The sequence below is a fragment of the Lepidothrix coronata genome, unplaced genomic scaffold (genome assembly GCF_001604755.1).
Source record: "Lepidothrix coronata isolate B3197 unplaced genomic scaffold, Lepidothrix_coronata-1.0 Scaffold147, whole genome shotgun sequence".
In the NCBI taxonomy this organism is placed as follows: domain Eukaryota; kingdom Metazoa; phylum Chordata; class Aves; order Passeriformes; family Pipridae; genus Lepidothrix; species Lepidothrix coronata.
Genome location: NW_016690327.1, coordinates 104,130 through 118,790, shown reverse-complemented (window position 1 = coordinate 118,790; position 14,661 = coordinate 104,130). Strand labels below are relative to the sequence as shown.

The window sequence follows — 14,661 nt, the reverse complement described above, 5'->3', positions numbered from 1 at the left end:
CCTGCCCGTGGTGGGGCAGGTGCTGGGGCAGGCACAGCCGGGGTGCTGCTGGTGTTGGGCGTTATGGCCATGGAGGAGTTCCAGGGAAGAAATCTTTCCTGAGCCCGGCGCTGCCTGGCTGGGAACACAAAGGTGCCCTTCACAAGGTCAAACTGTGCCTTGGGCTGCACAGTCACTTCCTGGGGTCTGCTGGGACCCTGTGTTGGGTGATGCTGCTCTGACTACAGCCCAACCTCTGCCCTGATGGAATAAACCCTGGGCACAGACTGTGGAGAGCTGGCAGGGCAAGGAATGGAGGGTTTGACATGTCGGCTCCCAGCTGGCATGAGGACACAGCTGCCTGCTGGCAGGTGCTCTTCACCTTTTAGGACAAAACGCTTGTAAAGGGGGGATTCCCAAGATGGCACAGGATTCCCTGGCTCCACTGCCCCGAGAGCATGGAGCAAATCCATGGTGGGGACCATCGGTGCCAGGGCTGTGCCAGTGCCTGACTGCCTGGCATTTCTGCCCCTGCGTTATGTGCCCCCGCACCAGCAGCTGGAGCTACTGGTTAGACTGGTCTGAGACCTGGTTCTCCCCCAGCCCTTGTGACCATGACGTGGCCGTGCTGGACGCCCTGTCCCTAAGGACAAACACCCTTTGCTGTGTCCCCCTGCTCTGGGCTGAGCTGTGCCAAGAGCTGGGGGGCTGTGGTGGGCACCATGTCCTGGGGGGCACTGAGGATGGGCAAGGAAGGGGAACGCCAGCCCTGCTGTCTGTGCTGTGTCATATCCCAAGGGCTTGTGCTTGCTGGAGGAGAAGCCTCCCAGTTCTTCCCAGTTGGCCGCACTGTTGTGGAAACGAGCAACTGGTTTGCAGCGTCCCGGGGGGTCCCAGGGCTGCGAGAAGGGGAAATCGGGGGAAATCCTGGCCGTGAGCCTGGAAGAACAGATCCCTGTGGTCCGTGCCGTGCGTGGGAGGAGGCGGGAGAGCCGGGGGAGCGAGCGGGAGGCCAGAGGAGGGGCCCCCGCTCTCCTTCTCCCGTGACCGAGGAGCGCGGTGGGCGCAGCTGGGGCTGTCCCCTCCTGCCACCGCGCAGCCGTCCCCGGGTCGGGCTTCTCCCCGCTCAGAGGCAGCTGCGCTGGAGGAGCCTCTTTGCCTGGCCGAGCATCCTCCCGCCGTGCGGATGAGGACGGAGGGAGGGAGGTGGGGACCGCCGGCATCCGCCTCGCCGACCACAGCACAATAGGCTGAGCCTCCTTGGGGGGCGGCGGAGCCCCCCTTCTCTGGGGACCAGACCCTCTCCCCGGCCACCATGGTGGTTTTCATGGGCAGGAACCTCTCCTCGCTTCTGGCTTTCTTCAAGAAGAAGGGTGAGTGAGCAGCTGGGAGGGAGGGAGGGAGAGAGGGAGCAGCGGCTTGTCCTTACACAACCCCTGCCCGCCAGGACCCCCGCTGGTCACCCGCAGTGGGCAGGGGGGCTGCCATCCCCGGGGGAGGGCAGGGAAGGTCACCCCAGCCCTGGCCTCGCCCACCGGGAAGTTAATGGAATAAATCACAGCGCTCCTCTCCCTGGAAGGCAGCTCCGAGGGTGTTTGGAGGGGTGTCAGGCGAAGGGCTGCCGAAATTGGGGAGGAAAAGGGTTTAGGAACATGATGGTGGGGGGGCTGTGGGTGTCTTGTGTCTCCTGCAGGGACCCTGCACCAGCACAGGGGACCCCTGTGGCACCAGGCTCTGCCGGGCTGGCCGTGCCCCCGTGCCCGTGGGTGCTGGCAGAGGCAGGGGCCGGCATGGCGGCAGGGCGGGCGGCTCCATTGTTCCAGGCCTGCTCCTTTGTGTGCTGGATGGAGTCAGAGCACGGCTGCCTCGCTGCCTGGCCGGGCTGGCTGTGAGGGGATGGGCTACGTGGGGGACACGGGGGACAAGGGGACGGGTGTGTGGCACCGGCGATGCTGAGCAGCAGGTGCCTGTGGCCCTGGGGTGCTGCCGCCAGCCCCGACGGTTTCCTGTGCTCGCCCTTCCCTTCCTCAGCCTCGAATTGGGTTTTGTTTTCCGGGCAGGAAGAGTTTGAGGCTTCGCTCAGGCAGGAGCAGGCAGGGCTGTGCCTCAGTGCCGCAGTGCCCTGTCTGGGTGGTGCCAGGGCAGCCCCCTCGTCGTGGGCACCCCGAGGTGCTGGTGATGGTTGTGGGGAGGGGGCTGTGAGATGGGGAGTGAGGGCTCTGTGCTGCCCCAGGCATGGCAGATGGGGTGTGCAGCACCCCGGGGGGCTGGGAGCAGGAATTTGGGTCCTGTGGGGTCTCTGCAGCTGGTTGTGCCTCAGTTTCCCTTGTCTGTGCAGTTCCCAGCCGTGGGATGGGCATGGGGTGAGTCTCTGCTCTTGGGGTGATGAGCAAGGCCTGGGAATGACGCAATGCTCTGAAGGGAAAGTCATCATCTTCCCATCCACATTTAATCCCCCTGTGCTGCCCTTCCTCTTGCTCCACTGCCCCCAGCCCTGCACAACTTGCTCCTTGTTTACTCCTAACGAAGGCGCTGGGGAGGAGGGTGGTCCCATACCCAGCACAGCTCCAACCAGTGGGGGGGAAAAACCAGTGGAGACAGCCCGACTCCAGCATATCGACCGGCCAGGCAGAGCCGTGGGATGTGATTTCTCAGTTTGGAGCTGGGTGGGATAACGTCATCCCGGGATGGTTGTCATTGCCCGGCGCTTCTCCCGGCTGCATCCCGTGGGTGGGGGTGCCTCGGTGGGAGCAGGGCTGTGCCCCCCCAGCCAAGCTGACCCCCCTGTCCCCGCAGGCGCTGCCAAGGGCGAGGGTGAGAAGCGGCTGAGTGTGCAGTACACGGCGGGCGAGGAATGTCCCGACAACGTCTTCTTCCCCAGCACGCGGCCCCCGCACCTGGAGGAGCTGCACAGCCAGGCTCAGCAGGGGCTGAAGTCCCTGCAGCACCAAGGTAGGTGTCCCCAGCCCTGGGGACACGGCGGAAGGGCAGCTGGCTGTCCCCAGCTCCTGGCTGTCCCCAGCTCCTGGCTGGCCGGGCTGTGTGGGCGGCGCGATGGGACTGACCGGAGTCCAGCGGTGGCCAGGGTGTGCAGGGGGCACTGCCAGCTCGGCAGCTGCTTCCCTGCCTGGGGGCTCTTCCGGGGGGATTTACCTCCTGCCTTCCCTCCACAGAGAAGCAGAAGCAGACCAAAAGTGCCTGGGACCACGGGGACACCAGCAGCCTCCAGGTGAGCCCTGCCGAGGAGCTGCTTCTGCCTTGTGGTGCTCTTGGGGGTGCCCCGGGGGGTGAGGGGACACAGGATGGCTCCTCTGTCCCCCCTAAGTGGTGTTTGGGGTCAGACAGAGAACCAGCCAAGGTGGCAGGACCATGTCCAGGGGGGTTGTTGGGCAGGAAGGGGCTGTGTGTCCCTTGGTGTCACCCCCTTTGCCCCATAATGAGCCACTGTCCCTGTGCTTGGCCTCGACACATTCTGCCCTGTGGGGCTCTGCTGGGGATCCCCACCTTTCCTGCATCCCTCTATCCCCCTGTTCCTGTCCCACTGGTGTCTCCTGGCAGCCCTGACCAAGGTGGAGGGACGGGATGGCACAATAGGGACTGTTGGCCATATCTAGCCTGGTGTCTCTGCCCCTCCCCAGCTGCTGACAAGGAGAAACTCCACTCTCTTGGCCAGGGCTTTGGCGTGTCCCTGGGCTCTGACCCCGCTGCCAGTGCCTCACCCGCCTGTGTTTGCTCAAGCTGCTGCCTCCTGCTGGCTCTTGTCCCTTTAACCCCTTGGAAGCAGGGTCTGGAAACCCCAGGGTGGGCAAAGCCACCGGGGCAGCGAGGTGGAGGAGTCAGGATGTGTCTCATCCCGACCTCTGCCTGTGCCAAGGGATGGTTTGTAGGGGTGGGAACACTGGAAGCTGTGCCTGACGTGGGGCTGTGCCACTGGCCGTGCCCACAGTGGCACCTGAGTGCAGGGGGTCCCCAGCCTGACTGCATCCCTGCCTACTTGTCCCTGTCCCACGCCCCTCTCCCAGCCATGGCAGCCCTCCAGCCCTGGGATCCGGGTCATGGCCGGGCTGGGAACAGCCATGGGGCCAATTCTGGCTTGGCACAGAGGCGGGGCTGGCAGTTCCTTCAGGTGCTCCCCTGGCAGGCCAGACCCCGGCTGTCCTGCTCTCCGGGGGGCTGTGAGGCCATGCGGGGTCCCAGGGGCTGCTCCCAGCCCCGCTCCTGGTGGGAGGACTCTGGATGCCGGCGTGGCTGACTCAGCCTTTGGCCCTCGGAAAAGCTTTTGTCTGGGCTGCGCAGTGAGTGTGAGGCAGGGAAGGGGCCTGGCTGGGGCTGGGGCAGCTCCGTCCCTGCTGCCCGGGGTCTGCTGAGCCCCCTGTCCCTCTGTCCCTGCAGTCCTGCACGTTCTCGGAGGATGACAGTGTGTCCATCCGGAGCCGGGCGGCCTCCTGTGCCACGGACAGCACCTCTGAGGACGCCCTCTCCATCCGCTCCGAGATGATCCAGCGGAAAGGTACCCGGCTGGGCGGCCGTGGGACGGGGGGGACACCAGGCAAGGGGATGCAAGGGGGGTCGGAGCTCATGGCAGGAAAGCTGGGCTCTGCCTTGGCGTGGCCACGAGCCAGCGCAGGGATTTGGGGGCCCTTGGGAGAGATGAGAGCAGCTCTGGCTGAGTCAGAGCGCTGGGGCTGGGCGAGAGGGATGGACAGACAGACAGACACCGTCTCCTCCCTGCTGCTGGTGCCTCTTGGGGCTGTTCCATGCCTGAGCCTGGCTCGTCCCGGAGCATCTCTGTCAGTGAGGGTGTGCTGGGGACACTGGGGACACCCTGGCCAGGGCCCCCCTCACACCTGCTGGACCCGCTCACGCCTCTTGTAGGTTCCACCTTCCGACCGCACGACTCCTTTCCCAAATCCTCGGAGAGGGCTGGCAAGAAGAGGAAGGACAGGAGGACGACGGTGCTGGGCATCCCCCAACATGTCCATAAGGAGCTGGGTAAGCACTGGGGGTAGGGGGGATTGTTAGGGTCTGGTCTCGTTGTCCAAGCTCCGTTTGCCTTGACTTGGAGCGTCTGCCTTGGGATCACGCTGAGGTCATCTCTCCCTGCTCCCAGGTCTCAGGAACAGCCACGAAGCCAAGGGCCATCCCGGGGCTGATGGGCGAGGGCCGGCGGGGCGCGGGGGCAGCCAGGCAGCGCAGCCCTTGCTGAACGGCGGGCAGGTCTCGGGCGACGCCGTCCGCATCCCCACCATCGACGGGAAGCTGCAGCCTCTGGCTGTGCCCGGCGGCGCCCGTGTCTGCCTGGGAGCCCTGGAGGAGGCAGACGCGGCCCTACAGAAGCACATCAACAGGGTTTACTACGACGACACGTTGGTGGGGAGGAAGACAGCGGCCAAGCTGTCGCCCATGCTGAGGCCGAAGTCGCTGGCCGTGCCGGGCATGACCACCTACGCCAACCACCCGGAGGTGGCGATAGGCCCCGTCATGTCCATCTCGCCCCAGGGCACTTACATGTCCAAGATCATCCCCAACGCCATCCTGCCGCCCATGGTGGACGTGGTGGCCCTGACGCGGAGCAGCGTGCGGACGCTGAGCCGCTGCAGCCTCGTGTCGTCCAGCCCGGCCTCGGTGCGATCCCTCTCCCGCTTCTCCGAGCGCAGCGCCCGCAGCCGCGAGCCCTCCTCCTCCAGCGACAACTGGAGCCACTCGCAGTCCACGGAGACCATCGTCTCCAACAGCTCCACCATCTCCTCCCAGGGCGGCTGCGACCACCGGCAGCAGGAGGTGGGGCCGCACAGCGAGGTGGACGCTGCGGCTCGCTCCGACACCGACCAGATCAGCGTCTACAGCTCCGCCAGCTTCGCCAGCTCCTGCTCCAAGCCCCCTGCCGGCCTCACGCCTGTGGCCTCGCTGGCTGTGGGGAGCAGCAGTGGCCGGGTGTCCCCTGCCTACAGCATGAGCAGCCAGGCGGACGGCTCGGACACGGGCAGCCTGGCCAGCGAGCGCTCCTCCACCCGCAGCGTCTCCCTCAGGAAGATGAAGAAGCCCCCGGCCCCCCCTCGCAGGACCTACTCACTGCACCAAAAGGATGATGGGGAGCCCAAGGTGCTGGGGCTGCCCCCCAAGCCCGACCGGCGGCCCCAGCGGGAGAGCAGCATGCCCTGGTCCCCACACCCTGAGCCCTTCAGCCCCACGACCGAGGATGAGGTGTTCTCCCCATCGTCGCTGAGCGAGACCAGCAGCCTCCATTCCGAGAGCCTGGCTGGGGCCAGCTCCCCTGAGGCCTCACGAGGCCACCCCGGAGTGACTGTGGTGCTGAGGGAGCCCCAAGCTCAGCCCAAGTGGAGCTGCCCGGATGGGTCCGACCGCACCATGTCCCCCTCCAGTGGCTACTCCAGCCAGAGTGGGACGCCCACACTGCCCACCAAGGGGCTGGGACCCCCATCCGTGTCCCCAGGCAAGTCTCAGCCCCAGAAGCCGGATCGGGTCTGCTCCCTTCAGTCGCCTGCGCTCTCTGTGTCCTCCTCCCTCACCTCCATCTCCTCCTCAGCCTCGGACCCGACGCCCCCCGAGGTGCTGACCTGCCGCTCGGACCGGTTCATCATCCCGCCGCACCCCAAGGTTCCTGCTCCCTTCTCCCCGCCACCCACTAAGCCCCAGCAGCCCCCGGCTCCTGCTGGCCCCCTACTGCCCTCACCAGACCCCCCAGCGCCCAGCACTGCCTGCCAGGAGCCCGGGGCCAAGCCCAGCGGCAAATCTCCACCTCCATCGCCGCCTCCTGCCTACCACCCGCCTCCCCCGCCAGCCAAGAAGGCGGAGGGGAGCCCCCAGACCACCGGGGAGCCCCCCGCCGACACCGCCTGGCCCCCGCCACCACCACCGGCTCCTGAGGAACACGACCTGTCCATGGCAGACTTCCCCCCTCCGGATGAATCCTATCTCTCCAGCCTGCCCGATGCCACCTCGGCTCCGGTGGACGGGCAGAAAGAGACACCGAGCCCGGGGGCTGCGTCTTCACCATCCTCGTGCAGCCAACAGCAAGTCCCACCGGCCGGGGCACCGCAGCCCCCGTGTCCTGCTGAGCCCCTTCCCGAGGCCTCTGTGCCACCGCCGCCGCCGCCGCCTCTCCCGCCACCCTCGGCTCTGGCTCTGCCACCCCAAATCAGCCTTAAGAAGGCGGCCAATGGCCCACGGGCAGACGCCAGGAAGGAGCCGGTGTCGCGGAGCAAGAGCGGCCCCGTGCCCAAGGAGGACGCCAGCCTGCCCATCGTCACGCCCTCGCTGCTGCAGATGGTGCGGCTGCGCTCCGTCAGCGTGGAGCCGCCGGCCGCGGCCGAGGAGCGCCCGGCCCCGCAGAAGCCCGTCCGCCGGTCCCTGTCCACGCGGCAGCCCCCTCCTGCCAAAGACACGGTGCCTTCCAACCCGCTCCACCACGCCGTGCACCTCAAGGCGGCCGCCTTGGCCTCCAGCGGGGCCGCGGAGAAGCCACCCGGCGGCCCAGTGGCCCAGCCCGGGGGGCCCCCCGAGGATGGGCAGCTCTCCCCCAGAAGCAAGTCTGCAGCCTCCACCGCCAGCTTCATCTTCGCCAAGAGCTCCCGGAAGGTGGTGATCGAGACGGCCTCGTCCCCCGAGGCACAGGCCGACCTGAAGAGGAACTTGGTGGCCGAGCTGATGAATTTCTCGGGGCAGCGCTCGGCGGCTCCGGCGGCCGCCCCGCAGGGCCCTGGCAAGGCACAAGCCCACCGAAAACCCGGCAAGGTCCCCCCTCCGGTAGCCAAGAAGCCTTCGCTGGGCCCAGGGCCGGCTCCTTCCCCGCTGAGCCCAAAGGCAGCAGGGGCAGAGGCGCTGGGCTCCCCGGTGCCGGACGGGAACGCCGCGGCAGTGCCGGTGCATGAGAGCAGGACTAAGAGCGAGCTGGCAGGGACGGCGGCCGCGGGGACGGAGGGCAGGGACACCACGGAGCCGCCAGCTCAGAGCCTCCCTGCACAAGGTACGTGGGATGGGAGCCCAGTTCAGGAATGCTGCTGCTGTAGGTGCTCAGGATCCTGAGCTGTACATTCCCAGGCTGTAGATTCCCGAGCTATAGGCTCCCAGTGTGGCAGCTGGGCCATGTTGTGGCTGGGGTGGCACTGGGACAGCAGGGAGAGCCTGGTAGGGCTGTGGGAAGCGGGGATTTGGGGTGGCTGACGGGCTCTTCCCTCCTGCCTTGCAGATGGATGGGGAGAGACGGCCTGAAGGACGATGCTGCAGGACTGGTGCCCCCACGGACAGGAATCCAAATCTCTCAGGGACCTGGGCAGGTCAACGGACGAGTGTGGAACTGGCAACTAACTTAATACAGGAAGCAAACAGCCTTAGCCTCCACGGCCTTGATGATATTTATGCAAAAATGGTGTTGGTTTCACTTTCCTAAGTACTACAGCTTTATTTTGCTTTTTTTTTTACTGGACTCGAGGCCTGTGCCCAGAGCCAGCACCTCCTCCCTGCCAGGCTGCTGCTTGGTCTGGGCGTGCGGAGCCGAGAGGAGTTTGGGGACCGAAGACACCAGAGGTGGGACCACTCTGCTCCAGGCCTGCGAGGAATTGAAGCACTTTGGACAAGGGAATGGGAAGGCTTTGGCCACAGCAGTGCCCGGGGGGATGCAAACAGGAGCAGGACGGGATGGAGGCACTGGTTGGGAGGGACCAGGGCTTTGTCCCCTGATGGAGAGGCAAGAGGGGCTCGTGGCCAGTGCCAGCTCCGGCCACTCGCCACTGCCCATCCCAGCCATCCTGCAGCCACGCTGGCCACAGGGTGAGGGGGAGCCTGGCTGCCCCTTGAGCTGGTCTTCAGGCCCTGGGCTCTGGGGTGGAGCCTCGATTCTTTCTGTAAACTCGGGTCACATTTTGATTTCTTTTGATTGTAAAAAATACAAAAACCAACCAACCAACAACGAACCAACAAACCCAACCAAACCAAACCAAAAGCAACTGACCCTCTGCCGCCGAGTAGCTGCTCAGAGCTCTGTACCTGGCTGGTAAAAATGATGACCTAAGCTCGTTGCCTCCTGTGCTTCCTGGCTTATGGCCACGGCACTGCCACGCGTGGCAGGTCCCTTCTGGATGGTTCTGAGCTCCAGGGTGGGCACAGACCCCCATCGGGCTGGTTCCCAGCACCAGTGCCCACTAAAGCTCAGGAGCAGGGCTGGCTGCCTGCTCAGCTGCCTCCCCTGGACAGACAGGCACACCCGTGTGCAGTCAGCTTGACGTTTTATTGGGTTTATGACAGATGGATCCCGAGTCAGTGTTTAAGGCCCACACCCCCCACAGGCTTGGAGCAGATCCACAGGTGCTCCCTGGGCTCCTGGCCAAAGAGCAGCCCCAGTGGCCATAGCCCTGGTGGGCTGAGGGTGGAGCAGGAGGTGCCCAGGCAGGGCAGGGGACGGTCCTGCTGGGCTGTCCCAGCCCTGGTAGCAGCAACACAGGTTTGAGAAGCAGCTTTTCCCTTCTGCCCTCACCGCAGCACCCACACATGCCGTCCCATTCGGGACCAGTGGGCAGGGAGTGCAGTCCATGGCACAACTGGGAGCGAGCCCACGGCCCCAGCGTGGAGCTGAAGGCCATGGGGATGAGTCACACAAGTCCTTTAGGTGGGATGCCACCTGCAGGGCCCAGTGCTGGCCCACAGACGAGGCCCAGGGGGGATGTTGGAGGCTGCCAATTCAGTCCCAGAGTCCCCAGGTCCCGCAGGGCTGAGCCCCCAGCTCGGGGCACTGAGGGGGGAGATGGCAGAGACCGAGGTGGTGGTGGGGGCCAGGCAGGAGGCACGAGCAGCAGCCCTGGCACTTGTTAGCTGATGGTTCCACCCTTGAGGCTTTTACAGGAGACTCTCCCCAGCTTGGTCAGGAAGTTCCTCTGCTTCCACTGTGCGACACAGTCCTCGGAGACACGGAAATCAGCCTGGGAGCAGAGCAGGGAGGCAGGATCAGCAGTGGGGCAGCAGTGCCCAGCTTTGCTGACAGTAACAACCGTGGGCACCGAGGGGCAAACAGCCAATCTGGGGTCACCCAGGGGCAGGGACACCCTAAGCACTGCCCCAGTCAATGCCTGCAGCCCCAGCCACGCTGAGCTGTTCCCAGCCCCTCACCTGCAGCTTCTCAAAGACCTTCTTCTTGGGTTTGAGCTCCTCGTCAGGCTCCCCACCCTCGTACCCCTCCACGTAGACGCGCTCCCCGGCGCAGCACCCGGCCGGTGGGTCCAGGGGCTCCACCTGCCGGGGCTCCCCCACGCTGGAAGACAAAGCAGAGTCACCCCAAGGTGGTCCCCACCTGCCCCTCAGTGCCTTGGGGCAGCACAGGGCAGTCCAGAATGTCCCCCCTGGAGCGCTCCCACCCCAGTGCCCCCCTCCCTCCCTCCCTCACCTGGAGGCACACAGCACCATGCCCTGAGACTCCACTCCCCTCATCTTCTGGGGCTTGAGGTTGCAGAGCAGCACCACGAGCCTGTCCTGCAGCTGCTCCTTGGGGACGAACTGCACCAGGCCACTGACCACGGTGCGGGGCTCGGCCTCACCCACGTCGATCTTCTCCACGTACAGGCTGTCTGCGTCTGGGTGCTGCCAGGGGAGGGGCAGGGATGGGAATGGGGTGGCAGGGGAGGGGGCAGACCCCCCCAAGCCCCCCAGGTGTCCACGTGGGGTGGTTACTCTCCCCCACCACCCCGTTGTACCTTTTCCACGCTGATCACTTTGCCCACGCGGATGTCCAGCCGGGACGGGATCACTTCCTCTGGCTCCGAGTTCTTGGTGCCCTTCTCTCCAGGCTCTGCAGGGCAAAGGGAATGGTCACATCATTCAGCATAAACTCAGGGAGCTGGCCAAGCCCTGGGGAGCACAGTCACTCCCAAATGCAGGCCCTGGGGGGAATACCCTGCAGGGAATTCCCTGCCTGTCTCTACACCAGGGAGCACAGCCCCTCCTCTGCGGTGTTGCCCTCTCAAGCACCAGAGCAGCATCTCCAGAGCAGGCAAACAGCCCTGGCATTGGCCTTCCTCACCTCTCCCAGTGTTCTCCAGGGCTGTTTCTGAGACCGAAGTTTCAGAACTTCTAACCACAGCCCCTGGAGAGACTCCCACCCAGCCCCACGTGTCAGGGCTCTGCTTCCCTGAGGTCTCAGGGTTCCACTTCCCTCAGCTCCCAGCACCTCCTTACTGGCTTTGGACGGGTTGGGATATGCAGCACTGCTCAGCTTCTTCAGCTCTGGGCTGTTGAACTTCTCTCTGATGGGGTCAAGCAGTTTGTTCAGGGCCACTTCCACCGAGTTCTTCAGGTCTCCGGGGTGCACGACCTGTACGTGACAAACAGGTTCCTGTCTGAGGCCCAGGGTGGAAACTGGAGGAACTGGAGATGAACCCCAACCCTTGGCCTGGTTCCCCTCAGACATCAGAGCCCTTCTTTTGGACACTTCTGCTTCCATCTGGGAACAGCTGAGAAGGGTTTAACTGCTGCTCTGTTCCAGGATGAGGCTGATGTGGCCCTGTCCTGCACCAGGACAGCAGGTGACCCCACATCCTTCACCCATCCTCTCCTGGCTGGGAGCACCCCGTCACTGGGCCACACTCCACACCTCTTCCCAGTGTGGATCTTCATTTCCCAGTGCTGCTCCCAGATTGCTCACAGGAGCCTCAGGCACAGGGAGAAGGTTCAGCCCCTCCCAGCACTCACCTGCTCAGCAAAGTCCTTCTCCAGGGCCTCATAGTCCGTGTAGGTTTTGTTTCCTCCCCATTTTTCTTCTCGCAGCACCACAAACTCTGCGACACACAGATTTTAAGGCTCAGATTAACTCAAGGCTCAGATAAAACCACCTGCCCCACCCTGCCCAGGGTGGGGACCACAGGCTGGGGAGGTGGCACTCAGGGGACATGCTCCTGTTCCCTCTTTTTATCCACGGGGAAAACACCCCCAAGCGTGGCGAGCCCTCACCTGACTTGAGGGGGAAGAGGACGTGCTTGATGAAGGAGAGGACACCGTTGTTCTCCACGTTCCCTGGCTCACAGAAGGCCTTCTTCAGCTTCTTCTTCACATCCTCCTTGCGGTCCAGAAGATCAATCTTTGAGTCCTGCAGCAAGAGATTTCCTCAGCCCCTTCACCCAACGTTTTGTCCAAAAGAGAAAACTCACGAGAGAGTCGCTACAACTCCCTAGAACCCCATGTGAGCAGAGAGAGGTCACCTTGCCTGCAGGGCTGTACCCTCTCCACCCCCAGCCCTCAACCTGCCCCTCTACACCCCCCTGGCACAGCCAGATCAGGCACCAACCTCCTCTGACGAGCTCATTTTGCTGCCTGTCAGCCCAGGAACCATCGGGTTCATCAGATGGACACGCTTGGCGTAGCCCAGGGAAGGGAGGTACTGGGAAAATGCAAGAAAGAGGCAAGTCAGAGACAATGCTCATCCAAAGACCACCTTTCAGTCACAATCCCTGCTTGCTCCTGGCTCCAGATGACTTTGGAATCCAAAATAACAGGACCCAGAGAGCCATTGTGAGCTCCCAGGGCACCAGAGCCCTGCAGCACAGAGCACTGTGGTGCCAACCAAAACCCCATACACCCTTCTCCCAATGGATCAGCAAGTGTCCAAGTCCTCCCTCAGGCCCCAGGACGGCAGAAACCCCCCCATTCCTGACCTTCTCTGCGAAGGTGAAGATCTTCCTCTGGTCAACCCCTCCAAACTGCGCGTCCACCTTGAGATATTCCTCGTCCAGCGCCTGTGGGGACACACAGAGCCCTGAGGCTGGGTCCAAAACACCCCACTCCAGCTCTGCTCAGCCTTCAGACATCCTGCCTGTCCCTCAGCCTCTCCCAGGGCACTCCTACCCTGGGAAAGGACGGGAATATTCTGGACTGTCTGCTGCACCAGCAACTTTGTGCCGCTGCCGGGTGGGATGTTGGAGTGGAGAACAACGACCTGGACGCCCAGCCCCTCACACCCCTGTGGTCCTGGCTTTGCCAGCACCTCCCTGGGCAGCCCCTGCCTCACCTGCAGGCCTGGGTAGAGCAAACCACTCAGCAAGGGGTGCTCCACCTGCTTCACCACCTCCGCCCCTGCCTTCTTGGCGTCGTGCTGCGTCACCACCGAGGACAGGCGGTACACGTCCAGCGTGTATTCCCTGTGGGAAGGGCACCACTGAGCCCACCTGGCATGGGGAGCATCCCACAGCGGCTGGCCCTGGCCTCACTGAGAGCAGACAAAGCCTGGAGGCACCTTCACTTTGCCCCAGGAGCAGGGTCAGGAGAAGGGCAGGCTCAGGAGCAGCAGAGCCTCAGGTTGGGCTCTGCTGGCTCAGGTGCCCCAGGACTCACATGGTGACACCCCAGAGTGGCTGGTTCTGGCCTCACTGAGGGGAGACAAACCCTGGAGGCACCTGGTGTCCCAGGAGCGGGGTCAGGAGCAGGGCAGGGTCAGGAGAAGGCCGTGCTCTGCCAGTCCAAGTGCCCCAGGACTCACTTGCTGAGCTGGTAGTCGGTGCCTCGGACGAACTTGAGCCTGTCCAAGGGCACCCCGATGCTCTCCAGCATGGCCTTGATCACGTGCTCGTAGTAGCGGGTGCGCAGCTCCAGCAGCTCCCAGGGGGCCTTCATGTTGTCCAGGTAAGCGTGGAGGTCAGCAAAGAGGATTGTCACCTGGCACAGAGGGCACAAGTCACTGCCAGGAGTCCAGGGAACCACCCCCCCCAGGGTGTGGGGTCCCGGTGTGACCCCATTACCTCACACCCAGCCTTCAGGAAATCTGCAATCTTGGACATGGGCACGAAATAGGCCACGTGGGGCTTGCCCGTGGTGGCCGTGCCCCAGTAGATCCTCAGCTCCCGCTCCTTCAGGATGGCCATGAGCTTGTCCTCGCCCAGCACCTCCTAGAGGGGGGCACAAAACATGCACATCTGGCACAGCTGGGGAGGGCAGGACAGTCCTGCGGGTGGGTGGGCTGGGCACACCGCGTGTCCCGGGGGTGCTGCTGGTGCCAGGGGCTCATCCCCGGGGCTACACCCGGCTCTGATCCCCCCACACCCCTTTGCCAGGGCCCCGATCCAGCTCTGATCCCCCACTCCGGAACCGATTCTGTCCCCGCTCCAGCCACGGTCCCCTCGGTATCTGGACCCGATCCTGCCCAGATGCCTCCTCTCCAACTTCTATCCCTGCCCCAATCCTGTCCCGATCCACCCCCTGATCCTTCCCCCAACCCTGCCCCGATCCCCCCAATCCTGCCCCGATTTCCCCGCCCCGCTTTGCCCTGCTCCCGATCCTGCCCTAATACCCCTGTCCGGGCCTCGATCCTGCCCTATTCCCCCCGATCTTGCCCTAATTCCCCCGGATCGTGCCCCGATCCCCCCTCCCCGTTCCCCACCCATCCCCCGGTACCTGCAGGTTCCGCGTGATGAGCTGATACTTCTCCTGCGGGCCGGGCGCGGGCTCCATGGCGGCGGCTGCGGGGGCAGGAACAAGGCGTTACCGGAGCCCCCACCACCCCAGGACTCCTCAAGACCCCCCAAAACCCCCTCCTGTCCCCCCCTTTTCCCCTCCCCGTCCCCACCGACCTGCCCCGGGTTGCATCAGCCCCGCTCGGCGCTCGGCTACCGGCGCCTGGGCGGCACGATCGCCGAGCTGTCGATGGGGAGGTGAACGACGGGGCGGGGCCGCGCTGCGCCAATCAGA

General features: G+C 64.5%; 2 protein-coding genes across 3 annotated transcripts; one reads left to right on the top strand and one right to left on the bottom strand.

Annotated features, from left to right (window-relative positions):
* The first annotated feature begins 1,157 nt into the window (after positions 1 to 1,157).
* KIAA1522 (KIAA1522 ortholog) lies at positions 1,158 to 9,010 on the top strand. Of its 2 annotated transcripts, XM_017828436.1 has the most exons (8): positions 1,158 to 1,352; positions 2,776 to 2,931; positions 3,153 to 3,208; positions 4,372 to 4,489; positions 4,855 to 4,971; positions 5,090 to 7,920; positions 7,951 to 7,966; positions 8,189 to 9,010. In XM_017828436.1, the coding sequence occupies exons 1-8, from the start codon at positions 1,295 to 1,297 to the stop codon at positions 8,209 to 8,211; spliced, it is 3,375 nt and encodes a 1,124-aa protein (XP_017683925.1). In that variant the 5' UTR covers positions 1,158 to 1,294; the 3' UTR covers positions 8,212 to 9,010. The 2 variants fall into 2 exon arrangements, with proteins under 2 accessions (XP_017683925.1, XP_017683924.1); XM_017828435.1 differs by having other exon boundaries at positions 5,090 to 7,966.
* Positions 9,011 to 9,212: 202 nt separating this feature from the next.
* YARS (tyrosyl-tRNA synthetase) lies at positions 9,213 to 14,608 on the bottom strand. Its single transcript, XM_017828398.1, has 14 exons — positions 14,544 to 14,608; positions 14,368 to 14,432; positions 13,716 to 13,862; positions 13,457 to 13,632; positions 12,989 to 13,118; positions 12,636 to 12,716; positions 12,269 to 12,361; positions 11,935 to 12,070; positions 11,677 to 11,762; positions 11,164 to 11,299; positions 10,683 to 10,777; positions 10,376 to 10,569; positions 10,102 to 10,243; positions 9,213 to 9,914 (listed from the first exon to the last, which is right to left on the bottom strand). The coding sequence occupies exons 1-14, from the start codon at positions 14,557 to 14,559 to the stop codon at positions 9,804 to 9,806; spliced, it is 1,608 nt and encodes a 535-aa protein (XP_017683887.1). The 5' UTR covers positions 14,560 to 14,608; the 3' UTR covers positions 9,213 to 9,803.
* Positions 14,609 to 14,661: the final 53 nt, after the last annotated feature.